At 38.7% G+C, this 25,884-nt stretch overlaps 2 protein-coding genes across 11 annotated transcripts; one reads left to right on the top strand and one right to left on the bottom strand.

Moving 5' to 3' along the window:
- Positions 1 to 9,254, top strand: PRPF38B (pre-mRNA processing factor 38B). Its single transcript, XM_017832908.1, has 6 exons — positions 1 to 333; positions 3,532 to 3,600; positions 3,895 to 4,046; positions 4,130 to 4,190; positions 6,695 to 6,918; positions 7,181 to 9,254. Exons 1-6 carry the CDS (start codon positions 55 to 57, stop codon positions 8,034 to 8,036), a joined length of 1,641 nt encoding a protein of 546 aa, XP_017688397.1. The 5' UTR covers positions 1 to 54; the 3' UTR covers positions 8,037 to 9,254.
- FNDC7 (fibronectin type III domain containing 7) lies at positions 6,934 to 25,815 on the bottom strand. Of its 10 annotated transcripts, XM_017832899.1 has the most exons (15): positions 25,250 to 25,815; positions 24,842 to 25,152; positions 24,367 to 24,385; positions 23,017 to 23,274; positions 21,478 to 21,732; positions 20,586 to 20,846; positions 19,804 to 20,055; positions 18,172 to 18,426; positions 17,219 to 17,476; positions 16,525 to 16,779; positions 15,404 to 15,658; positions 14,602 to 14,862; positions 14,026 to 14,055; positions 13,454 to 13,517; positions 6,934 to 7,283 (listed from the first exon to the last, which is right to left on the bottom strand). In XM_017832899.1, the coding sequence occupies exons 2-14, from the start codon at positions 24,902 to 24,904 to the stop codon at positions 13,480 to 13,482; spliced, it is 2,460 nt and encodes an 819-aa protein (XP_017688388.1). In that variant the 5' UTR covers positions 24,905 to 25,152; positions 25,250 to 25,815; the 3' UTR covers positions 6,934 to 7,283; positions 13,454 to 13,479. The 10 variants fall into 10 exon arrangements, 9 of the variants coding, with proteins under 9 accessions (XP_017688388.1, XP_017688387.1, XP_017688391.1 ...); XR_001877706.1 differs by having other exon boundaries at positions 13,900 to 14,055; positions 24,842 to 25,815; XM_017832898.1 differs by having other exon boundaries at positions 24,842 to 25,815.
- Between the last annotated feature and the right edge of the window lie 69 nt (positions 25,816 to 25,884).

Here is a 25,884-nt window from a genome sequence, read left to right as displayed (position 1 = left end):
CGCCCGCCGGCCCCGCTCTGTGTGCGCGGCCCGCCCGCCCCAGCCCGCCCCGCCATGGCCAACAACAGCCCCGCGGTCGCCAACTGCCAGGGGCAGCAGGCGGCCCAGCACCCGCCCGGCGCCGTCCCGCCCGCGCAGCAGCCGCTGCAGGGTGGGGGCCCCAAGCCGGCGGCCTCGGGCAAGCCGGGCAACGTGCTGCCGCTGTGGGGCAACGAGAAGACCATGAACCTGAACCCCATGATCCTCACCAACATCCTCTCGTCGCCCTACTTCAAGGTGCAGCTCTACGAGCTCAAGACCTACCACGAAGTGGTGGACGAGATCTATTTCAAGGTGAGCCCGCCGGCCGCGCCGGCGCCGGGCCCGGTTTGACTGCGGCCCGCGCCTTCTCGCCCCTTACCCCGCGCTGAGGGATGGGACCGAATACCGCTTGTAGTGCTTAGCTGGGGGTGCTGCCTTGTCTGCCTCGCGAAAGAGGCGTATTCCGCGTCGGATTTGGAACTGCGGAGCTGTGAGTTAGGTTTCGAGAGGGCGGCGTGAGCCGGGGCGGTGGGGGCGAAATGGCCGTCGAAGGGCTGCGCCTTCAGCCGGAGCGAGCGCGGAGGTCACGGAGCGGCCGCGGCCAGGAACGGGCCCTCCCCGCAGCCCGGGGGCTGCCGACACCCCGTGTAACCACTGACACACAGGGTACGATGGTGACTGCAGGTGGTCCTACGGGAGTCTGCATGTGGCTTTCCTCGTCACTTAAACGTTGGGATTCCCTCCTCCGTTACCCGTTAAAGAAGTTTACTTGGCGTTAGGTAGGATGTGCTGGGGAGACGAGTGGTCTGTATCGGGGCACCCATGTCTCGGTTCTTGTTTTGTTAGCAGGATTGAATCAGTTTTGCAGCGAGGCTTCCATCAAGCCAGTCTCCCAGGTAGAGGTATGCATAATTAATGCTCATCAACACAGCCACTTTCTTTGTTCTGATAACGAGACCAAAATTTAGATAATTTAAGCTTGAATAATTCAGCTGTCTTTAGCTACCTGTACTTTGGTGGTTATTCGGATATTTTTCTCAAGTGAATTCATTCTGCTTGATAATGTTACCGTGTCAGCAGGTTTCAGTGTATTTGAAATTAAAAAAAAAGCCAAGGTAGCCTTTTTGTTTCGTTTGACCAAGGCAAGTCAAGTTACTTAGGGCACTGTAATTGAGAAAAGTAACTCCGCCACAGTATTTTTGAGATTTTTGGCAGTTTGGGCTTACCTATGCTACTGTTTTTTCACTTAATGGTAGCACTTGTCTGCCTGTGCTCTGTCACTTGAAGCTGATTATTTATTTCTCCTAGTACTTAGAGTAACAGAGATTGTCGACAAAGCATCTCTCCAGTTGCTGCATGTGAGAGAGACTGACTATCTGAATGGAAAGTAGCAGACTTTACTTATGCAAGTGATGGCTAGAGCTGAAAAATTTATAAAGGAAACATGTTTTCAGAACATTTGAGAGCATACTCAAGTTGACCTTTTCAGATGTAGTAAAAAATATTTGATGGGTTCTATTGTCTTTGTATTAGCAGAGCTCACCTGAAGCAGGTCAGATATTTCGTGTTACTTGTCTTACTGTTTCATTCCACAAGTGGCCTGATCTTAAATTGGGGGAAAATTTTGTCATGCCATTAAAAATCTGATTATTAGTCCTGTGCAAATAAAGTTTACTTACTGAACTTCTCAGTTACTCTGACTCAAAACTGCAGGCTAAATAAAGAGAAAACTCAACCTCTTAGTCACTCGTGAGTAATGGGTGTGGGGGAGATGGTTAAGGTGCTTCATTGATATTAGGAAGATTTGAATTTTCTTCATGTTTTAAGATTTCTGAATAATTGTTATGTGTTTTCTTTTCTTTGAATGAATATGATACCCATCCTAGGAGATGTATTTTCAAGTGTTTGTCTTTCTTTGAGAAACTGGCGGCTCATTTAAAAAAGTGGAGAATGCTGGGTACCGGATTACCAAGATGATTTTAAAGCTAGTGATAGGGATCATCTTTGAAGATATGGATTCTGTCCAAGTATTTGAATTAATTTACTTGTACTTCTGGTCTCCTGTTTCAGTTCTGTATCTGCAAAGTGCAGGACTTCCTCTTTCTTTATCTCTGACCTTAGGACCGTGTACATGCCCTCAACTTCATTTAGTCTGTACTTCCAAGAAGCTAAGCGTATGCAGCAGTCTTTGAAGGATCAAAACTTTAACTTTGTTATTTGCTTAATTTTTAATTAATATCTGTCAAACCTAGCATGTTTATATTGATTGCGGCCAATAAATGTAACTTAAATTAAAAAGACTGAAGACTAGCATTGTGATAGCATCATACTCAATACTTGGACTAAAAAATACTTTTCATTTCCTGTGAGAGGCAAAACTCTCTATAATCAGAACGATGTGCAGTATTATTTATGTCGTATTTGAGAACTTCTTATGCAATACAGGAAGTCATAATGAATTTTGAATTCTACAGTCCTGGCATCTCTTATATTTCCTGTTTGGCTAAGACAGCAACTATAAAAAACCTAAACAAACAGTTCAGCAACTTCAACTGTTAGTGTATCTCTGATTTCATGTAATTGTGTGCATAATTAATTTTGTTTCATGTATTGTTAAAAAAAATTAATTTGTGAAGTACAGCCATGAACTCTTATTCCAAATCTGGTGTATCACCATTGTTTGGGGTTTTTTTGTCTTTTACGTATTTTTTTTAAGTTGATGTGCTTAGGCAGTATACTTCTTTATTGAGCCAGACATTGCTTCTCTGAATTTCACAATTTCAAATGCAGCACAGGCAGTTTTGTGGTTCTGAACATGTTTATGACTCTTATTGTCAAGTTTTAGGAATGGTGTTGGTTAACTGTGTGTGTGTGCTCATCTCTAAATGTATCTCATAAGATTTGAAATGAGCAAATTTACTTGTTAGTACTTAGGAACCATTTTACCTAAGAACATCACTGCAGTCTAGAAGAAAAAACATTGACTTTTTTAATTAAAATACTACACTTTATAAACATCTTTCTTTTGTCCTAACTGTAAGTGATAGCAAAAAGAAATCTCTAGCTAAGCTCACTGCATAAGTGAAACTCATGAATGTGAGACACTATATTTAGCTCTCAGCAGCAGATATCACTAAACTAAAGGAGACAGTTTAAATACAGGCAGTTGTTTAGTCACCCAAGAAAACAGTAATGATGGACTTTAATCATAAAGCATTTGAAAGTACGTGGAGTATAGAATGAGCATGGATACTTCCTTTGGTGTTTTGGGATTTGTTTGTTTTAAACTTCAGTCATGATTTTGGCTCTAATTTCTTAATGTTGTAGTTTAAAAAGCCGGATGCTTTGCTTTAATGACAAAGCAGACTTGATCTTGAATTTCATAGAAGACAAATTTTAAAGACTGGTTTATGATGTCCATTGTTTAAATCAGGTTTGTACAAGCACCTAAACATTATGGAGGTTGCAATTGTAATTTACTTTCTCCTGTCCCCCACTTCACCCTTTCAGGTTACACATGTTGAACCATGGGAGAAGGGCAGCAGGAAAACCGCAGGCCAGACAGGGATGTGTGGAGGGGTAAGTAGAAGTACGTGCCTTCTTAAATTTTTCTGTCTGGTAAAGAACTTTCCCAAGCATAGTTAAAACTTGCTGGTATGTTGACATCAATCTCTAGATGTAGAAGTATTTATTACATAGAATAGATATATTCCTCTTGCTTCCAAAGCTGTGGATGCAGGTAGTGTTACTTTTTCCACATAGCTTTTTTTGTAGATTTAGATTTTATTATGTGTTAGTTCTCACATTCTTTTGAAGATTTGGGATAATGTCTTTGACTTCCTGCATCCTCACCTAACTTTTTGCTTTTGAAAGGTGCGTGGTGTTGGAACTGGAGGAATTGTGTCCACTGCCTTTTGTCTGCTCTACAAATTATTTACCCTGAAACTCACTCGTAAGCAAGTGATGGGCCTTATAACTCATACAGACTCTCCATATATTAGGGCTCTTGGATTTATGTATATTAGGTAAGTATCACTGTTATCAACTAATGACTGTTTTAATATGCAGACAGCTGTATTAAAATTTTACGTTCTTTTTGTACTTGAAGGTACACACAACCACCTACAGATCTATGGGACTGGTTTGAATCCTTTCTTGATGACGAAGAGGTATGTCGGCGAGGGTAATAATTTGTTTTCTTTTGTTTCTTTTCATGTTCCTACTTTAGGTTTAAACATGTTTCATAAGGTTTTCTGTAGTTTGACTGTTGTAACGTTCTGTTCTTTAATTTTTATTAATTAGTGCAGGAAGCAGGTTTGAGCTTGGACATGGGTTATTTTTCTTAAAGATCTAACAGAATTTTTTGCTGGTTAGTATGTTACTGTGTCAGATTGACAAAGCCATGTGAAACAGGTGTACTAAATCAGAATTCAAACAGCAGGGTGTGTGTGGCTTCTGTGCATTTTTCAAAGTCATATCTTAAAAGCAAGGTGTAGTAAGTCATGAGAATGCTAAATTTATATTATCTATTTATTACTGGGATGGGAGAATTGATGCTGACATAAAAGAGTGGGAAGTATATAGTAGAAACAAACATTCACCTTGGAAAATACTGCCAAAAATCTCTGTGGTTATTATTCATGTCCTGGAATAACTAAACCCAGGATTTCTCCAGAGGAGAAGCAAACAGCCTGATTATGGCATAAGGTTCCATTGTTAATGTCTTTGGGGACAAATAAAGAAGATGAGTTGCTCACTGAAGTCCAGTGCAGAGGCTGCATTATTATGCAGTCAGGTGGGAGAATACCTTTGGTATCCTAGTCCTGATTTACTGTTTGGGAAAACAGAGTAGGGAGTTGGTGGGTGACACTTCTTGGGCTATGAACTTGAATACACAGTCTGCTACGTACTGCTGCAATTTGTATTTATTGAGCAGGTTTTAAGTTACATCTTAGATTTAAGAATGGAACAGGAAGGATCATCTGCTCTCTTCAGTGTGACAGTATACATCTACTTCAAGAAATTCCAAATGCTGTAGTTGCAAATGATGTCCAGATATTTGTAATAAAAATAGTGTTAATTACACCTGTATCTGACTGCAATGAACAACTTCTTTCATGCTAAGTATCAAAAACACTGTGCAAAGGAAACAGCTGTTATTTCAGGTAAACCTGTGCTATTCTACATTTTTAACAAAAATCAAAACAAATTTGAACCTTGATTGCATCTCTGTGATCTCCTCCTTCTCCCCCAGGTGGGGTAATTAAAATGAACTCTCCTCTGCAATGCTGGACTGTAATTTATGAGAAGGATTGGGGTGGCTTCATTCTCAGGGTCTCGCAAACTCAGTGTGGACTCAAAGGACAAGAAAGTGATCACAAGCGCATTGCATTGTGCAAGTCTTAACTGGTTCATTATTCAAAGCATATTTTTTATTTATACATTTTAGTTCTTGCAGATATTGGTTATCAAGATGTATTTGTTTCTTGTTTAAAATCTCCCAGTATATTTTTGGAATTAGTGTTTCTTTCCCAGCTGCTATCAGTAGCTTTGTGTTACGTGCTTGGGGCTGCTTAAGTTTCTTACCAGTCCTGGTCAAACTCTATAGGATGAAGCAAATTTTTATATATGGAATTATTTAAACCTACAGGATTTTTTTTCCCCTCCAGTTCTTAAATATGTGGAAGCAGTTCATCTTTTGTCATGCTGCTGTGAAAAACTTCCCAGGATACAGAGTTACCTTTCAAAATGCTTCTTATGTTTATTTTGTTTAACTGTACGTACTCTCCAGGTGCTACGTTTAACTCCTTTTTTTCTTCTTTAGATCTCTGCAGCGATTATATTTGGAAAAACTGTATATCTGAACACTTAAATGTGTGTGAGTGCAAGCAGTTTTACGTTTAGATTTTCTCTTCCTGTTTAGATAACAAATCTCACTTTCCTTGTGTGCTTGCACTATAGGTTTGGGACTGACAATAGCTGACTAACATGTCCTGAGCTGTGAGAGGGCATAGCAAGAAGGCCTTCATGCGGTAATGACCCTTTTCAGAGACAATGGTCATCATGGATTATGCGTTTCCAATTATTTGTTCATTTATTTATTTTTTTACATATTTCTAAATTAGGAACCTCACTGCTTCATGGCAGTTGGTTTGCTATTGCTTCCAATTCTGTTAGGATGCCATTTTGTACTAGAGGTTTTTCTATGATCATTTTTAGATAGGCAATGATGTAGTTCATAAATGATTTAGGCCACAGGGTTGGGTATGATGGTACACAGTTGTACATCCACAAAATGGAGTATTAAATGTACTTTCAGAGGACTTCTCAACATTTTGGCATTGAAATAAAATACAAGATCATACCATATAACCAGACTGTATAAGGGGATTTTGCGTTAATCTCTTCATCGACAGTCCCTTACCATCCAGATGGCTGCAGGATTAGTGTGTGCCTGCATGCATATATTTTTAAGTCCCATTCCCTGTCTGTAACATACTGCTAAATCCAAAGGGTGCAGAGTTTGAATTTTTCTAAGGAAATGTATTAGAATATGAGACAAGTAAACTTTCATAATCATGAGACTTCAATAGGACAGTAATGTAGAAACATTTTTTTTAATCAGTAAAGAATATTTTTGACCATCAGGATATTTTTTGCTTGTATTTTACAGGACCTGGATGTGAAGGCAGGTGGGGGTTGCGTTATGACCATTGGGGAGATGCTTCGTTCCTTCCTCACAAAGCTTGAATGGTTTTCCACCTTGTTTCCAAGAATTCCTGTGCCAGTCCAGAAAGCTATTGACCAGCAAATTAAAAGCAGACCTAGAAAAATCAAGAAAGAGGGCAAGGAGGGAATGGAAGAAATCGAACGGCATGCAGAACGTAGACGTTCAAGGTCATATACACGTTATTTTTAAAATGAATGTTAAAAGTTTATTATTGAACAACTTATTACCAGCAACATCTTGTCTTTTGACTGGGTTGGGTTTTAAGGCAACAGGCAAAAAAGTTTATGGATGCTAATGGATTAAAATCATCACATGATATTTGGTATTTAAGATGAAAGACTGTGTATGTAAAGTATAAATTGAAAAGGAAAGATGGTCTCTTAACTTGAAAAGGATGTGTTTCACACTGAATATCTTCTTTTTTAAAAGGTCTCCAAGACCAAGATCGATCAGTCCCAGGAGGTCTCCCAGAAGATCCAGAAGCAGAAGTCACCATCGGGAAGGCCATGGATCTTCTAGTTTTGACAGAGAACTAGAAAGAGAAAGAGAACGGCAGAGATTAGAACGTGAGGCAAAGGAGAGAGAAAAAGAAAGGCGGAGATCTCGAAGTACTGATCGCACACTGGAACGGAGGCGAAGCAGGAGCAGGGACAGATACAGAAGCCGTAGTCGAAGTCGTGACAGGAAAGGAGATAGAAGAGACAGGGATAGGGAGCGAGAAAAAGAAAATGAACGGAGTCGAAAAAAAGAGAGAGATTATGATAAGGAAAGAGGTAGTGAGAGGGAAAAAGATCGATCTAGAGAAAGGTCAAAAGAAAGAAAAAGTAAGGGTGATACAGAAGAGAGAAGACACAAGGATGACAAGGATGAGAAGAAACACCGGGATGACAAGAGGGATTCCAAAAAAGAGAGAAAACATAGTAGAAGTCGAAGCCGGGAAAGAAAACATAGGAGTAGGAGCCGCAGTAGGAACACAGGTAAGCGCAGCAGAAGCAGGAGCAAAGAAAAATCAAGTAAACATAAAAATGAAAATAAGGAGAAGTCGAATAAACGAAGTAGAAGCAGAAGCAGAGGAAGAACAGATAGTGTTGAGAAGTTCAGAAAACGAGATCAGAGTCCCAGCAAAGAAAAATCTAGGAAGCGTAGCAGAAGCAAAGAACGTTCCCACAAATACGATCACAGTGATAGCAAGGACCATTCTGACAAACATGATCGCCGAAGGAGCCAAAGTACAGAACGAGAGAGCCAGGAAAAGCAAGAGAAAATCAAAGATGAGACTCTGTGAATTCTTTCAGAAGTGGATCACATTGAATCCTATAAATGTTTGATTAAATCCTGCTTATTTTTTCTTAAAGTTGAGATTGTGCAGTAGTTGATGAGCACTCTTCTCCAACCTCCCTCTAGGCTGCAGATTGTCATTTCCTATTTTGGGTAGGGAAGTGCCTTTGTAAACCCATTCAATGCATTGACAGTTTCAAACCATTTGTTTAGTTTAATTTGTAATGCAGAGATTGTTTTTGCATTTTTATTGTTCAGATGTTTCTGAAATGTACAGTCTGTACATATGTCCTGAAAATGTTTTAATTTCTTCGGCATGGTTGCCATGTTGGTTAAATTTGTATGAGGCAATAAACTGCCACTAATTATACTTCCCTTTCGTAGACGTGGAATTATGGTTTGTATCCTGAAGTTAGCATGGCTGTGCTTTACGTAATAGTATGGCTTTTAGGGATGGATCTGGAATGTGTACTATATCTGAGATATTTATGTGCATACAATGTACATTGAGGGCTGCAGATTTAGAACTAACATTTATGTCCACTGTACCTGCTGTTTTCTTCAAAGCTTTGTATTATGTTGATCACCAGTGGTGTTAAATTAGTGGACTTTGAAAGAGATAGTGGTTTTGATGCAAGGATTTAGATGATGTTGGGGCTTGTTTAGTAATTCTGTAGAAAGGCTACCTCAAGTGGACACTGTAAAGGTTGATGAGTACCGTAGCCATCTATGCATTTTATTTGTTTGAAAAAAATTCATGTAAGCTTCCTTTTTTTTTTTAAACACAGTTTATCCATTTGTGGTCTTTTAATGTTTTTTTTTTTTTTTTTAATCATCAGCTGCACTCTGTCATTTATGTTAATTCTGGGCTAATAAAGGCATTTAAGATGGGAAGAGGGAGGTAGGAAGAAGAAAAATGTTACAAAGGATTTGAGTTTCAAGCTTCCAAAGCATTTTTATAAGTGTAAACATTTAAAATATGAACTAAATGACAGTGTCCTTTTTTAAGTCATATTTTCTACAAATAGTAAGGATCGCAGTTCATGCTGAACATTTCATCTGGCAGATTTTTTTTTAAAACAGGTTGTTAGAAGCAAAAACCAAAATGGATTATAGAAGAAAATCATATCATTACAGTCCAAATCTATTTGATAGATTATTCTGATGACTTGTATACTAAGTGAGGAGAACCATCTGGAATAAACTCTCAATTAATTCCTTTGTATCGAGTGTCAGCTTTTCCCTGCATGTTCATTGCCAGTTGAAGAGTGTTTTGGTTCCTCCACATTTCTTTTTCAGATCAAGTGACATTTTGTATGAATAAGGGATTTTATGTAATAAGTACTTTATGTGGGACATGTAGCAAACAAAGAAATGCAGCAGCCCCAAAACAGGAAGAACATGAAGTATGACTCATTCATGATGATGAAGTGACCTGAAGGTAGAAGGTAGAAATAAGTTGATAATTGTTCCTTTTTGCTTCTGTGTGATGCAGGTCATCTAGGCTTTTTTTTTTTTTTGTTTTAACATCCAGGAGAAAACAAAGTGTTTCAGCTTCTAACAGTAGTACACTTCATTCCATAGTATTCCAAGGAGCAAACTTCATTTTTTTTCTTCCTCCCTGCTCTAATTTTTTTCTGAACTAACAGTTTAGAAACAGTTCCTTTGTCATCGTGATCCTTAGTAATCAAGATCTTTTAATACTGATGTTGTTGAGGTATTGTCTGTTTATATTTGTGTTACCTGATTTTAAATCTGAGCTTGAAACAAAACTTCAGCTTCAACGAAGTCACTCCCTTGCAGTGTAAAACTAAACTACTGAGCTCTCATTTAATATGGGAGAAAAACTGTACTGGCCATTTAAGGAATACCCTGTCTAGTAGATTATTAGAGCTGTCTTTGCAGTCTGCCAAGTCAAAACAGTGAGGACAACTTTATCTTGTTTGTGTCTAGAAGGCTTGTGTCTAGAAGGCTTCTTTTGGCCTTGTTTTTAACCTTCAGTTTCTGAAGCAAGTACACTCTTAGGCAGAGAGGCTGCAAGGCCAGTGTTCTGTCAGGGAAAATGGATTACTGATTTCCAATTGTTCCTTCAGGGCTCCCCCTCCTCCGCCATTGTTGGGAAATACAGTGAAAGAATGGTTTATTTGCAGGAAAAATACAGGTATTTGAGAAACGCAGTCTTTGACCTGAAAGTGGAGAAGGGCTGTCTTACTACAACAAAGATGGTCAACATTTTGGTACAGCTTGTGAAAAGACCAGCCCGTGCCAGTACCTCTTACAAGTGCACTAATTTGAGGACTGTGCTTTTATTTTCCAATAAATAGTACTTTTTGACTTCTGGATTTAATATGATGCATATTATGTACTTGAGTTAGCAGTGTAATGGATGGCACAATATTCATTACCAAGACCCATGAAAATTACTTGGACCAAGACACCTGTCTTAAGTTATCCTTGGGATTTAGTATCGTGCAGCTCTTGGGTTTGGATCCAGGGACTCTGGTTCCTTTTTGTCTTTCTGATATCATTTTATTTCATGTGACCTTCCTTGAAACCAAAAGGAACTGTGGTGTGCAAGCAGCTCTGGTGAGCTCTGGTAAGTTCAGTGGAGGTGCTGGTGCTGCCCACTCTGCTGCAGTTGCTGCAGTGCAGCTGCACTGGGCATTCAGCTCAGGGCATTCGGAGAAAACTTCTGCCAGTTTTAATTGGAGGCATGGGAGTTTCCCCAGGAGCTGCTCTCTGACAGTCTGTGCACTCTTCAGTTCTCAGGGTAAAAGCACAACGACTGAAGCACTGTGAACCCAAAGTTCCCACAGTATGCCACATGTCCATAGTTACCTAGCTGGGATAGTTATCCCTTGGGAAGCCTCATCTGTCTTTGAAATTTCCTGTGGCTCCAACGGTAAGTACTGCATTAGTAATATTTTTAGTCTCATACAGTATACAAATTCCACCCTTAAAGGGAACCCAAAGCAATGAGGGAACTTCTGCTGATGTTTGAGCCTTTTGCACTGCTATGAAGCCCATGTACCTTGTTGGTTCTAAAGTCTCTTCTTTCAAGAGCTTAATGGGGTTGGGTTGCTTGGGGTTTTTTGTTAGGGTTTTTTTTTGTTATTTTGGTGAGAGGATTTATTGGTTGTGTTTTTTTATTTCATAAAGACCAGAGCTTCATACTAGTAAGTAGTGTAGAAACTACATCTATGAAAACATTACATGTCATTGTCCATTAAGTCAGCATGACCCATAAAAAAGCATTTACCTCAGTCTGGAGAGAACCTGCAACTAATCCTCACCAAAATTTTTTAATCATCTGAGTGATTGCCAGTGTCATTTCACATATCAGCAGTGTTAATTACTATTAGACAATGCCTAATGCCTGAGGAACAAGGCCTGGAAGATATACAGGGCCACAGCAGGAGGTGTGGATCTGGCTCAGTTTGGTTTTGTTGCTTTTCCTCCCTGTTTTGGTTAATTGTGTGCGTCTCCTAACCATTTTTTTTGAGCTGAATCAATGTGTTTTTTTCTTAAAATCATTACTCCTCTTCACCTTTTTCCTTTTTTTTCCCCCCCCAACAGACATGCAGATAATACATTCTGTTACAACTATGCTTCTTTTTAATTATAAAAGTGAGGGGAGCTGATGAAAACAGTACTACAGCATTGTCCTGTTTGTAGTGTGCAATTTTGAGATGTTAAGGTTTGTATGCCAGGAAGAATTGAGAAAATATACACCAACAGTTTAAAAAACATTAGAATTACTGTTAGAGCATGGAATTACCACAATTGTTTATGCGAGAAGAAGAAATTTGGGGCCTGAACTTGATTCTGAAAGAAACTGATTGCTTTAGACCTCTGAAAATTCAGTTAATAGCCACCTGGTTAAACACTTAGGCCTTGGTGGCAGTGTTTCACAGTGATGTCTCCAAAGAAGAAATATTTAAATAAAACCCTTGAGGAAGAAAGCCTTTAACAATAATAATTTTTTTCAATTAATGAGAAAAGTTGCCAACTGTTTATTAGCTAATGCAGGGCAGTTTCAAATAATGTTTCCTAAAGAAAGACTTGTTTGACCATGACTAAATGTAGATGATGTTTTAAGAAGCAACATGTAATTCTTGGGCCATCTACAATCAACGTATTGAAGGGTGATTCCTGTGAGATGATTTTGTGCAGGTGATCAGAAGCAGTGACTGAGATACCTAATACAGCTGTGTAAAAATGCCATTGTCTTTGGTTACCTTTATACAACTGAGTTTCTGAAGACTCTTTTTGTAAGATTACATATGTTTGTATAACTGTTGACCTTGAACTTTGCTTTCTGTGTTGGCTGAGAAAGTAACCAGTGAGGAGTACAAGAAAAGGTCCTGCCTTTTCTGAAAAATGGGAAATTAAAATTTTAGTAATATCTGTCAGTTCTTCATTAGCTACAGTGCAAAGCAAGTCAGTTGATGTGAAGAGGACATTCTGTTTACTCCTTATGAGTCACCTCTCAAAACTCTAAAGGAAGAAATTAAATTTTGAAGTAAAATGAAATAGCCTTGGAATAATACTCGATTAAGCCTCAAGCTACTTTTGAGTGACTCTGCCTGAACTGCTGTTGCTTTGTTTTGTTTTCTTTTTGTAAGAAGTTTAACTTCACTCTCTTGATCTTTATTTCAGCCTTATTTTGTTGGTACATTAGTTCTGGAACACACCTACTGATTAATAACGGTTCTTGGAAGAACTTTTAAAAGTGATTGCTTGCACAGAAAATTATAGTTCAGAATTACAGACATCTCCATCAAGTGTTCAGCTGCATTTTAAAAATGATCTTGTCAGCTGGGGCTCAAATTTGATGTCCTGGATTAGATCTCAGATATGACTAGCTGTTCAGCTTCCCTCCTCCCAGTCCTGAGCAGCTGTGAATGTTGCCATTAAGCACAGATGTTGTCTTTCCAGCTTCAGGGAAAGAAAGAGTGAAAGGAGCATTTAGGGAGAATGGTGTTATCAACAACCTTAACATCCAGGATAGCTGTAGGTGAATAGCAGCAAAAAGGAGATGATCAGCCTTGGGGGGAAAAAGTCAGCAGTGATTTCTTGCCATTCCTTTGAGACAGGAGCAGTAAATAGTGCAGAACACTGGTAATTGTGTTGAAGAGTAAGCAATTTTAGCTGGCAAAGAGAGAAAGTAAATGGGTGCTGAAGAGTATCTTGATCAGTTTGTATTTTGAAGGCTTTTATGGGGAACTAAAGGATAGTATTAGAAAAGGTTTAATGAAGTGAAAGAGGGTTATTATAAATGGAGGACAAATCAGTATTGATAGTAGGAGTAGACAACATGAGTTTTTGGAGGTAAATATGGATTATCTCCAGTCCCAAAGATTTAATCAGCAGGAAAAGTTTGATTAATACATCATAATATCAGCTGCAATTCTTGTAACTTACCTTCTTATCTGAACCAGAATTTTCATTTAGATGTGTTCTGCATTGCTCTTGCCTCTATAAATCACTAGAAAAGAATTTGGAAATTCAATTTCAGTTATAGAAAAGCAACTGTTTTAAGAAGTTTTTCAGTGGCTGCTTTTGAAGTTGTTTCTAGCAGTTTACGCAGGCAAATAAAACACAAGACTATCCTGTTTAAACCCCAGAAGAAATAAGGTAGAATAAGTTGAGGTAAGCCACATTTTTTAAACTTTTTAAAAATAAAAATCAGAAGTGCAACCTCGTTTAATTTGTAATGGGATATGGTGAGGCTATAAAAGATAAGCCTGCCTTTTATTTTGTACTATCTGATAAATAGTGTTGTGACTATGCATGATGGTATACAGGCCACAATATAGATAAGATTGTGTTTTTTAATTATTCATTATAAGATGGGGGGTGAGACAAACCTGCATAATACTAACAGAAGCCTTGATGATCAAATTTATGTTATATGCATCTTATTTGAAGTTAAACGATGTGAACATATTTTACAAACTCCATGAATTTGTAATGAATGTACTATGTGCTCTTACCCATTCCAACAGAGCTTCCAGAACAAGTTACTGAAATGACATGAAACAGTGGTATAAATGTGAGGTGTCAGGTTGTGAGCTGTGAAACATTATTAGTCTGTAGTATGTAGTCCAACTGTGCAATCCCATCAGATACCAGTACTTTTAAAATGGATTAAATCCATGCCCTAGGAAAGGAATCCCAAGGTAATTACTACCCCTTTAAACAATTATTACTTCAAAATGTGCTTAGGAGTGGTTCATAGAAGTAATTGTTTCTTTATTTAAAAAACATCCATAAACCAAATTCAAAAGAAAACAAAAAATGCTCATTTATTTGTTCCTATATTGTAACCACTCCTAACCTTCACCAGGATACAGTTGATCTAGTTAAGAGGATCTGTGTAGATAAGTATGCCCAGTCCCAAAATGCTCCTGTGAAGTTCCTGTAACAGATATTGCAAGAGAGCACCCACGAAGTTTACTCTGTAGTCAACACTAGAACATGCCACCTTTACCTTCATAACTTTGGATTACATTTTAACCATGTAGAATGCATGGACAAAAATAGATCATTCAAAGAAATTTAAATTTTACCTGAATATATTTTTTTAGGACAGAATGTGAGCTTTGGACCCTTATCAGTCAGTGGAACTACCACCACTGTGTAGACATCCCCACAGGGTATCTCGGTGATGTCGCAGTGACTTCGACCTGCGCTGGGGGTACAGGTGAAGTTGCCTTTTGAACCACGTAAATCAGTGCTGTAGTTCATTGTTTCATCAGAGGCTCGCCAGAACACCCTGATGCCATTGTTGCTCAGTCTGTATAGCTTCACCCCAGATGGGCAGCAAGCACCTAATAAGGAGAGAAACATTAATAAGCAAATTTTGTGAACTCCTAGAGTGCATTTTAAACCAAATTACTATGATTATCATCATTTCACTGAGAAATTACTATTTCACAGAAAGCCAAAACAATTCTTGAACTGAACTAGGAAAGAAAATGTTTTATCAGACTAATATTATGGAGCTGGAATTCAGCCATTTTACATGTTGGAATATTGTTGCTCTCACCTGGCACAAGGCCTACCTTAAAGTGCCCAAAATCCTTTTGAGGTCTTTAAAATTTAATTATGCTATAGCATAATTTAAATTAAGAAATTGATTCTGGAGCAATGTTATTAAAACTTCTTTATATGGCCATCTGATGGCTGTCATAAGGACAAGTTTTAAATTATATGAAAATAATCCAAAGTACATTTATTTAGAAGAGGGAGCTGCAAGTGTACTAAGTATGTACTGAATTTCAGCTGTGCTATTTGTATGAGAGCAACAGTATACAAAGTACGTTGTATATTGAGTCTTTTTCTTCCCAAGTGCATTTACAATTTACATACTGGAAGAATATCCCTGATATGTGCAACTGGATGTTAGACCCGTTTCACTAATTGCTTTCAGAGACACTGTGTAGTTGGTGCCACATGTGATGCATCCCAGGAGACAGTAGTTCTGAAGAGTGCGACACTTTGCTTGTCCTTTTGGAGACTCCAGTGTTGTTACATATGTCTGTGCACCCTTCCCAGCAGACCAGCTGATATTTGTTACAGACTGTGTCACTTGAGTTAATATCAGGTCGTTAGGGCAACAAGGAGCTTAAAGAAGAGAAAAAATAGAGAAGTCAGTTCTGGTTTGGAAGGTGTTTTGTTGGGTTGCAGCCAGAATTGTACATGATCAAGAGCAAAGGAATGAAAAAGTGCATACTTCTCAGGCAAACAGTAGCATGCTGAAAAATACTTGACATTGCTGGCAAACTTCTAATATAGAGAACGTCAATACAAGATGAATTTGTCTATAACAGTGGGTTATAATACTGGAATTACTACAACACGATCGTTCACCAAGATTTGAAAGTATCAGAGTACATGGGATAATTAAGCAGGGTCTACCTCTACCCCTCAAGTCATATAGCTCAGTCCAGCTCTGTCTTTGTTTAAAGTCTCTTCCTCTACAATGCAAGATGACTGCAGCCAAACTGCCTGTTAAAAATAGACCCTGGTGTACATAAATTCCTGTACAGGGCCTGGGGATTGTCTGGGTTAAGTGGTAGAGGACAAAACTCTGTTAGAAAATTAATAGCAGGAGTGGTGAGTAGGATGTGCTTTAATCTGTTCTTTATACTGCTCATTTGTTGATGTGGACATTATCTCATTGCTTCTCCTAGTAATATTAAATATCAAAATGCTGACAAAGAAGTTATGTATTACATTAGTGGCTTATGTTACTGCATTTTAGTTAGCTGTGACACAAAATAATTGGTTGCGCTAAGGCTTCTCAGTATGTGGCAACTGCCAAGTGATCATTCTCACACACACAAAGATACAGACAGGTTCATACAAAGGGCATCCAGCAATAGGTAGTACAATATGCACACACTGTAATTAAAAAAAAAGGCCAAAGACATATAAAGAGTCATAGAACTATTTTAATATTATGCTGCTAACATACAATTCCCACATACCCATCTCTAAAGGGACACTGTAGCTTGGTAAGCTCTGTCCTGCTGGTGATCTTGCTATAGCACTAACAGAGAAAGCAGATCCACAGGGAAGATCAGTTAAGGTACAGGAGCTTCCAGTGCTTGTGCAATGCCAAAGTCCAGCCTCTCCTCTGGCAGTGACAACGTATGTAGCGTCTTCACTGTTAGATTGCCACTGTACACTGATTACAGAAAGACCCTCCTTTGAGACATTTTTAATTTCAGGACTGCAGGGAGCTGAAATATTTCATATTAACAGTATTTAAACAGATTGTTTATACATACTATGTAAGTTAGACATGAAAATTAAATTCCAGTTAGAACTAACAAACTGCTTTGGAAAAAGTATATGATCCTTATATACTTAGTCCTGGTGAGAATTTAGACCTTTTGGCAGAACTGACAACATAAGGAGTTTGTGTACAAAACCAGAGATAAACTGTAAATCTGATTTTCAAAATATTGGAGCTGTCAGAAACTTTCAATCCAAATCTGTTTTTAGATCCCTGCTTACAGTATATTTTTGAAGACTTCCTGTTTTGGAGTTGTTTTTTTTTTTTTAAATTTTTATCAGTTACAGTAAGTTAGCATTCCAGTAATGCATTTCATCCATGAATCACTGCGGTGCCTAATAATTATTTCTCCTGCTAAAGGAAAACACGAGTGATCACGGTACCTGTTTCCACGTGCTTGGGTGCACAAGAGGTGTTGCTGCCCCTGGCCTCGCTGAAGGAGTGAACGGTGATGTGGTAGCGGGTGTTGCACTGCAGAGCTGACAGGGTGCAGGCCGGGGCCGTGTCATTGCAGAGCACCACCGTGCTCCAGGCGGCAGCTCTGGTCTCGTACAGGTCGGCGCCTCGGACAGGAGCCCAGGTGACCCGGACAGTGTCGCTGGACACGAACACGGCCCTGAAGTCGCTGGGGCAACAAGGAGCTGGGAATGGAAGAGGCAGAGACGGAAACTCGAATGGGAATGGGAAACTGGCATGAATAGGAGCCTTGTTTCATTTACCTATGTACTTCATGTCTTAAATCTCCAAAGGTGACCAATACTGTGCAAACAGTCTCATGAATCCCAGAGTTATTTCCTGAATTAATTCAATGCCCCTCCTTCCAAAATCAATACAGGACATCCTAGTGTTTAGGTCAGACGCAGGAATTACATATATCTTTGGTTTAAGCTTTAAAAGCATCTAGAGGTTAAATAATTCAAACAACATTCTTCTCAATTTCCCATTGAACTGGTTAATCTTTTTTCATTTTCCAAGTATGAAAACTCTCTATGAGGAAGTTTAAGATTTTGACACACCATTCCTGAGGTAAAAGAAAAAAACTAAACAGGACTAGAGTTCAGATGTTATGCCAGGGCTGTGAGTTATTCATATGTCCTTGCCTGATTGATGATTGTGAATTGTTAAACTATTTTCAAGTTTGTAAGCATGTTGCACTTGACTACACAAGTTAAATTTAATGGCAACGGGAAGTGTTCCTTTTTTTTCAGCCAACCTTTGTGTGTTTTGCCCAAAACCTGAATAAAAATAGAAGTTTAAGTCAGTATCTTACCATAAAAATGTCCATAAACACAGTTAAAGGATCCAAATGAATTTGCAAAAATAAGTGGCTACTTACCAGTAGTGTAATTGAATACATCACCTAAAGGACTCTGCCCTGCCTTGTTATATGCAAAGACACTAATGAAATAAGTGAAGCCACAGTCTGACTGGAAATGACATTGAGTATATGATGTGTTGCAGTGCACTTCCAAGCCATCATCACTCTTCACAAAAACCACGTAATAATGACCAAAACTGATGCTAGACCATGACACCAGCAAATGACCAGGTTCATCCTCTTCAATTGATATGTTTACTGGTGCACAAGGAACTGAAAAAAAAATTAAAAAAAAAAAAGAATTGTAACGACAATATTTTTATTGAAGTTACACTTTTTTACTAAAAGTTTCCTTTTGGTAAAGGAAAATCAGGAATATACAGAATTATTCTACTCAGTTTTTGTCTTGTTCAAGCAAACAGCAATATTATCTGCATTTACAGAGGGTGCTACTTACATTTAGATGACAAGTGGGTATGATTTTTACAGAACAAAATAGATACTATCTTCATGTTTTACAGAAACAAATTCTGATTAAGGAGCCCCTGCTGAACAGTGAAAAAAACAGCGACACTGGGCAGTATTTCAAAAGAAACTTGCACAGTGTGTGCTCACAAATAGTAGGTTTGGATGGTAATTGTAATACTAGCTTGAATAACAATTAGCATCCAAAAGCTTTTATGTGTGAAAGCCCTTTATATGTTTGTATGATACTCACTGGCTGTCTGTGAGTAGAACTGTCCTTTGCTTAGGTTCCCTTTCTGGTGGCATCATGTCACATTAAACTGCAAACTCTATGGCTTTTGTTTAAATAACATTTACTTTCTTGTTCAAAGAAGTGTAGCTTGCTGCTATTAGAATGAATGTACATGATCCAGGTGAAGCAGTGTTGGCTGAGATCACAGCCCACAGCTTAATACTTGTCTACTGTGTAAGGCTCTCTCATCCCATTAGATCCACCTCAGAGTTGCTCACAGAATTGATCTCTAACTCCTTTCAATGAAAAGTCAAAATGAGGCAGGTTACATCAAATAACTAAGTAAATAGTGTTGTGTCTTTAAAGTAACATGTAATGAAAGAAATGTTTTAGATTTTGATTACATGGGCAGTTCATCTAACAGGTCAGGAAGCAATAACCTCTGACATGGCACTGGTGCTGTAGCTGAAACAAGTGAGCTTCTGTTCTGATGATGGTTGATAGTTTCTTAATTTAGTCTAGTGGTGCTACTTTGACTGAATGTGGTTTTGTTGACCTCCTTTCTAACTGAAAACTAGACTTGGCCTAGAACAGTTCTCAGCCCAGAGGCAATCCTTAATGCCATTTCCTCACAGACCTGTTATTCCTTACATTAGTTTTACACTTAGAAAATTGACTTTACAATATGTACTTCTAGTAATAGGAAAACAGAGGCTTACTGTTTCAGCCAACAATATATACACCATTGCAAGTTTTTCTTACACAAAGATGAAGAAAGTTTAGGCTCTTATCCCTGAAATAGAAAAGAATATGGCACCATTCATGCACAAAGGTCAAAAGCAGAAATAACTATTTGAGAATCACTTGTGAATTGCATTGGACTAATTTGCATTTGAAATTAAAGAAATATATGTTAAAATGCCATAAGCTATATAAGGATCAATGACACATACTAGTTTTTAAGCTTACTGCATCAGTAGGTTTACTGGATCCAGCATCATTGTATGCTATGACAGAAACATAATATTCAGAGCTGCACTGGAGGGATGGCACCATGCAGGAGGAGGAGGATGTGTTACACTTCAGTTTCAAGAGTCCACTGGAGGCTGTGACAGTGTAAGTTAGAGCTCCTTCTGTTGGCATCCAAGAAACTCTTAAAGCACCACTATTAAAAGCTACTTTAACATCCGCCGGTGCATTAGGACCTACGGTATATCAATAGTTTGGAACACATAAATACAACTTAGATTATGGCCTACAGACATGAGCTTTTTCATAATTTGCAAACTAAATACATTTTTTGTGGTGCAGACCTTAGCCTCATTCATGTTAAAGTGACATTTTTTAAAAGAAATAGTTCTAGTTATACACTGTCACAAAGCTTTCTGCTGAAACTCCCTGCCTTATTTGAATATTTGCTTCTCACAGTTAGAAAAATCCTCAAATCAGTCTAAAGTTGTGTAATCCTTATCCACACCTGTCCTGGGTACCACTTTAGTGACAGTTAATGGTATCTTTGCCTCAGTAATATTTATTAAACATAGTCATGTTATCTGAGGTTTCATAAACTTTGAGATGGGGCAAAAATGATGTGATCTGAAAATCTACCCAGTGTACCTTTGAAAAACATAACACAATCATACACACACATAAATACTTCCTGCTATATTGTTGCTGTTTTGGTTTGGGGTTTTTTTTTAATGCTCACTTGGTTTCAGAAAAGAAAATTTCTTACTTGTTCTTTGGTTATATGTGAAATCATCTCCAGGCATCCCATTGGCATTCCAGGCATAAGCCTTGATAGTATAGAGAGTTCCTGGATCTAGATTTGTAAATATCAAGGAGGTACTGGTGGTGTTCTCCCTCAGCATTCTGCCCAAACCATCTGACCTCATGAGTGACACAGAGAATCCAGCTGCCATATACACAGCTTTCCAGCTCAGTGCAATGGAGTCACAGCTCGGAGAACTAACAGACAGAATCGGAGCAGCCAGGACTGTAGAGAAAGAACAAAATCAAGCTTTTGGTTTTTCAGTAGTACAGTTTGAAAGGGCCAAATTTGAAATGAATACAGAAACAACAATCACCAACTCTGAGAGACAAATTCAGTGACAACAAAAGCAGAAAAATAAATGGATGCCAGCTTGATTGAATAAATATAGAAAGTGATTTGTGATGCATCGATTATTATACTACAGGTTTTGTAAAATGAATGTAACTCATACAGAAAGTATGAAAGGTTGTGAGTGTTGAAGAATGAAAATCACCAAGAAGATACTGCGTTTCCCGTCCTTTAAGTTTTACATTGTCTTATTATTTTATTTTATTCATTTCTTCTATTCCTTCAACTTATGCCTTTTGTTAAAGTAAAATACATACATTCATACAAATTCTAGCAAAACTCCCAATTGAATATTTAACTTAACGTCCTATCATAAAGTAAACCATTAATTCAGACTCTTGTCCTGGTCATTAAGTCAAATGCCTGAATTCTAGTTGTCAAAAACTGAAAGGAAAATGTGATCAGTACAATTTAAAATGCAAGACTATAATAATTCAGGACTGGTACATGAATGAATGCTTTATAATAACATTATAGAATTTGAAATAAGAATTTTAAAGTCCACCTGTTTTTACTTTTCTGAAAGGTGAAGGCTGGCTTTTTCCTCCTGAATTTATAGATCTGATAGTGATTCTGTACAAGGTGGCAGGTTGCAGCCCCGTCACTGTGCCTGGAGAATTTTTAACTACAGTTTCAATGAAGGAATCTCCATCTTGTGCAGTCAGCATGTAACTAGTAGCCCCAGGTACCGCTCTCCATTCCACTGTGATACTGTTGCTAAGTTTTGAATAAGCTTGGTCAATAACAGGTATGTCTGGAGCTAAAATGGAAATAATGATAGACATGCTTAAGTTGGGGAACTGAGCCCCGTGAAATGCTGAGTGCTCTGAACATTTCACACAGACAAAATGTAGGACATCTAACCCCATGCTCAGAGCAGATACACTTAGACTCACTGTACTCAGATATACACTCACTGGAAAAGAAAAAAAAGATAAAATGAAGGTGTATCCCACATAAAATTAAGAAAAGGAATGTAAAATATTTGGGACAAAGTATGCACCCTGAGGCAAACTTACTCAAAGCAAGGCAGCTCACCTGGGATTTGGGAGACCCAGCAAGTATTACACAGCTATTTAACTGAGCGTTATGTCTGCTCTCTTAGTTCCAAGCACCTTATCAGTTACAGTCACACACCTTATGTTGCCCCACTTGTAAAAATGGTAACAGATATTCTGTCTGACCATGCCTGTGGAACGTTTGCAAGTGGGTCTTTTGCAATCTTTGAGTAAGATATTGCACTATGCTTTTTTTTCCTTTTAAAATATTGTTTTTAGTAACCGTGCATAAAAATTTCTGTGCAAGAAATCCACGTGCAAGTCTAATGGAGTTTTTTGCCTAACAGTCAAGTAGAGAATATATAGCATGTGATGTATATCGGAAATAAATTACACATTAATCATTAATATCTCTTCTTCCAAAACTAAGCTAGCAATAGACATTTTGTTTACACTTAGCAGGATAAATACTTCTACTTGTTTACACTTACCATGATAAAACACCTCTACTTTTTTATTTTCAAATTTTATTGTAATAATTAATTTTATAAGAAACATTCAATTGGAAAAGTAATGGCTATTTCTCAAAATTATCAGCTAAATTATTTTAAAAACAGAATTTCAACAGAATATTTTTTCAATTACATTTCAGTGATGAAATAAAAAAGGATTTCTGTTTATGTAGATTCTTTCAATATCCATCAGTGACTTACATGCTACAAGTCCTTTTGTGAATGAAACAAAATTACCGTTTAGCAGTTCTGAAAAATTTATAAATAGCTTCATATCTGCTTTTGTAATGAAAGGGTAGGTGATTTAAAAAGCTGCAGTCTGAGCAAACTGTGCGTGCCAGATCAGGAAAACTTGGAACAAGATGAGAGGAGAAAAGGAGCTAATCATGCTAATATTGAACTCAGTAGGAGAACCAGCAAAAGGCTTCAACAAGAATGGCAGATTTTCCCTACCAGTACAATGAAACATCAAGGATGAAATCCCAGTCATACAGAGGACAATGGAAATTATACTTCCCAGTTTCTCTTACTAACCTGTTGACTGCATAATCTGTGTTTCTGCAAGAATAATCCCATTCTTGTCAATGGCTTCTGCTTGTATCGCATAAACAGTATTGGGAATTAATGAAGTTAGAGTTGCTTTAAGTGTCACATCACTGAAATGAGCCAGTAATGAATGGCCTACAGTATTCACAGCTGTAGCTGTGACCCTGTAAGAAGAGGCTCCTGAAAACTTGGGCCATCTGAGAGAAATGCTTTGCGATGTCACATCATATAAAGACACAGAGAAACCTAAAACACCCAAAAAAATCATTATCAGAAAACATTTCAGTCATTCCTGAATTTAGTTAAGTCTTGACAAGAATATTGTTCAGTGCCTTATCAAGCATCTCTGTGACCTAATTTTCAGACAATAGGCATTGTGCTATTGGAGTGCTATTTCCCTTGCTCACTTTTGTAATCCATTAATTACTGTAATAACTGCTGCTCACTCTCATAATATCATGCTGTGATGATGGCTATTTTTCTTAAATTACCGATATGCTGTAGTCTAATTGTTTTAAAAAATACCATGTATAATCCGTATGTGACTATACAAGCAATGTCAACACTATTCCATAAATAAATAGGATCAGTTGTTTTGCTAATCATAAAAAGAATATGTTACAGTAGGTGTCCAGATACTGCAACATGTCTGCAATGATCAAGCATTTAAGGCTCTTGACAGTGCAGGATATGCAGGAATGTACTATTGCCAGAGAGTGCATGAATGCTGAAAGCATTTCTTGTAATCGTGTAATCTCTTCTTTCAAAAAACTCAGTATTCACATTTTAAGGTGTGAGGACCTGGAGGCACAAAATACAAGACTGCAGAAAGTATAAAACGCAAAACATTGGAAATATTTGTGCAGGGGAGAGCGTGCTTCTCCTGGTGTGGTTTTTTTGTTTGGTTTGGGGTTTTTTTTTGGAAGGAGTGTGGTGGCATTTTCTTTTGGTGATTTTTAATTTTTATTATTAAAATATATAACAATTACTTTGGTGCAAATATGGGACAGTTTGAATCCTATTTGTAGCACAGTTATGTAGGTAGTGGACAGCAGAATTTGTTCATCTGAGTGTTCTCTCTGGTTCACACCAGTGTCAAGGTGTAAGTCTGAATATTTGTGCAAGTGCCCAACAGAATTGGGACTCCTGAAAATGAGGTTTAAAATTTATAAAGAGATCAACATAATTTTTTAAAGCTGAATCAAACTTGAAAACAATTTTTGCTTATAAAACTGCTAGAACTTACAGAATATTTTATTAAAAATCACAAGTGTGTGTTTTCTTCAGACCCATTAAAAAACAGGCAGGCAAAACCAAAATACCATTTTGAAGATTTACCTGTGTTAGCTGAAAAGATCTGGAAAGGAAGATGTAAAAAAATTAGAAATACAATGTGAAATATTTTATTTGGAAAATTAAAAACCTAAGAATGTTAATTGCAACAACAACAACTTAAAATACTATGTTTTTAAACACATTTTACTGATATGATGTATTGGCTTAGATTCTTTAAGCATGGAAAGAGTATGCAACCACTGAGATTTGGTACTGGTGTCCAGATCGTACTGCTTCTTCATTTTCATTTTCCTCTCTAAATCTTCCTATTGATCCCGTTGACACACTTTGAAAGGCCTCGAATCCTAATATATCCTTTTATTTTTCAGTCACTTGCAAACAGTGCAAAAGTGTAATAGTAACTCAATACCAGTGCAGAAACATCTGCATGATAGTGTCCATCCTAACTTTTAGTTTACATTTACAGAGTACAATATCATCGTTGAAAACAGCTCTAAAGCAAATGAGTTGCACTCACCATTTCTAGGCAGTTGAGAAGCAGTCCAGTAAACGCTAATGATTTACTTTTCGCACCACACATCTTGTCAGAGCTTTGTTCCAGCCTTCCCACGGGGATGAGCCGAGGCCGATCCCTGCTGTGAGCAGCTCTGTGTCTCGGCAGTGCTGCCACTGCAGGCTCGCTCCCCGGGACAGAGGAGGTCGCGCTGGGCTGGGCGCTCCTCCCCGCTGGAGCCCAGCCGGCCGGCGGCCACCGAACCCTGGGGACAGGGGCCGACACAGCGCCGGCGGGCGGTGGGGTTTTCCCCCTTCTGTTACAGGATGCAGTCTCTGTATGGGTTATACAAGATTCATAAAATAATTAAGCCCAATGTAAATCTGAGATTTGCTTTTCAGCTCATTACCTACTGTATTTTTGTCTACATACAAGGACCTTCTTTTCCGTTGGGAATGATGCCCTCGTGGTACTCCCCTTCGCATGGAACACTGCTATGGACTGGGAACCACCCTTCCTCAGTATCTGGCGTTGTGGAAAGAGACATTTTCCTCATATTCCTTCGTATCTGTACCAGCTGCTGGTTCCCCTTAGACAACACGACTTTATGTCTTCAAACTGTAACTTCTGACAGACGATTGTAGGCGACAACAAACAGTATCGTTCTATGACCCGACAGTGTTTTCCTTCGCGGCTTTACACGAATGTCAGAGAGAACCCTGGGGCCGCTTTCATAAGGGAGCGAGGGGACCCGGGACCACGGCAAGTTTCGCGGCGCTCCCTCGGCCCTGCGCTCTCCAGCTCCCCCCGCTGCTCCACACACAGCCCCAGGAGCCGCCGCGGGGGTCGGGAGCGGCTTCCGTGTCCCAGGTTCACCTGCTGACAGGTGAGCAGCAGGAGACTCCTTCCTCAGGGGACGAACCCTGGTCACCGAGCGCTTCTCCAATGGGAATTACGGACCCCAATGTGGCAGAGGAAGGGGGCCCGGCCCCCTTGGGGCCGGGCCCGGCCGGCAGGAGCCCGCCCCGCCCGGTAGGAGCCCGCCCCGCCCAGGAGCAGGCAGTGCC

This window comes from Lepidothrix coronata, unplaced genomic scaffold (assembly GCF_001604755.1).
Source record: "Lepidothrix coronata isolate B3197 unplaced genomic scaffold, Lepidothrix_coronata-1.0 Scaffold209, whole genome shotgun sequence".
NCBI classification, from domain to species: Eukaryota; Metazoa; Chordata; class Aves; order Passeriformes; family Pipridae; genus Lepidothrix; species Lepidothrix coronata.
This window is presented reverse-complemented; position numbering and strand designations above follow the sequence as displayed.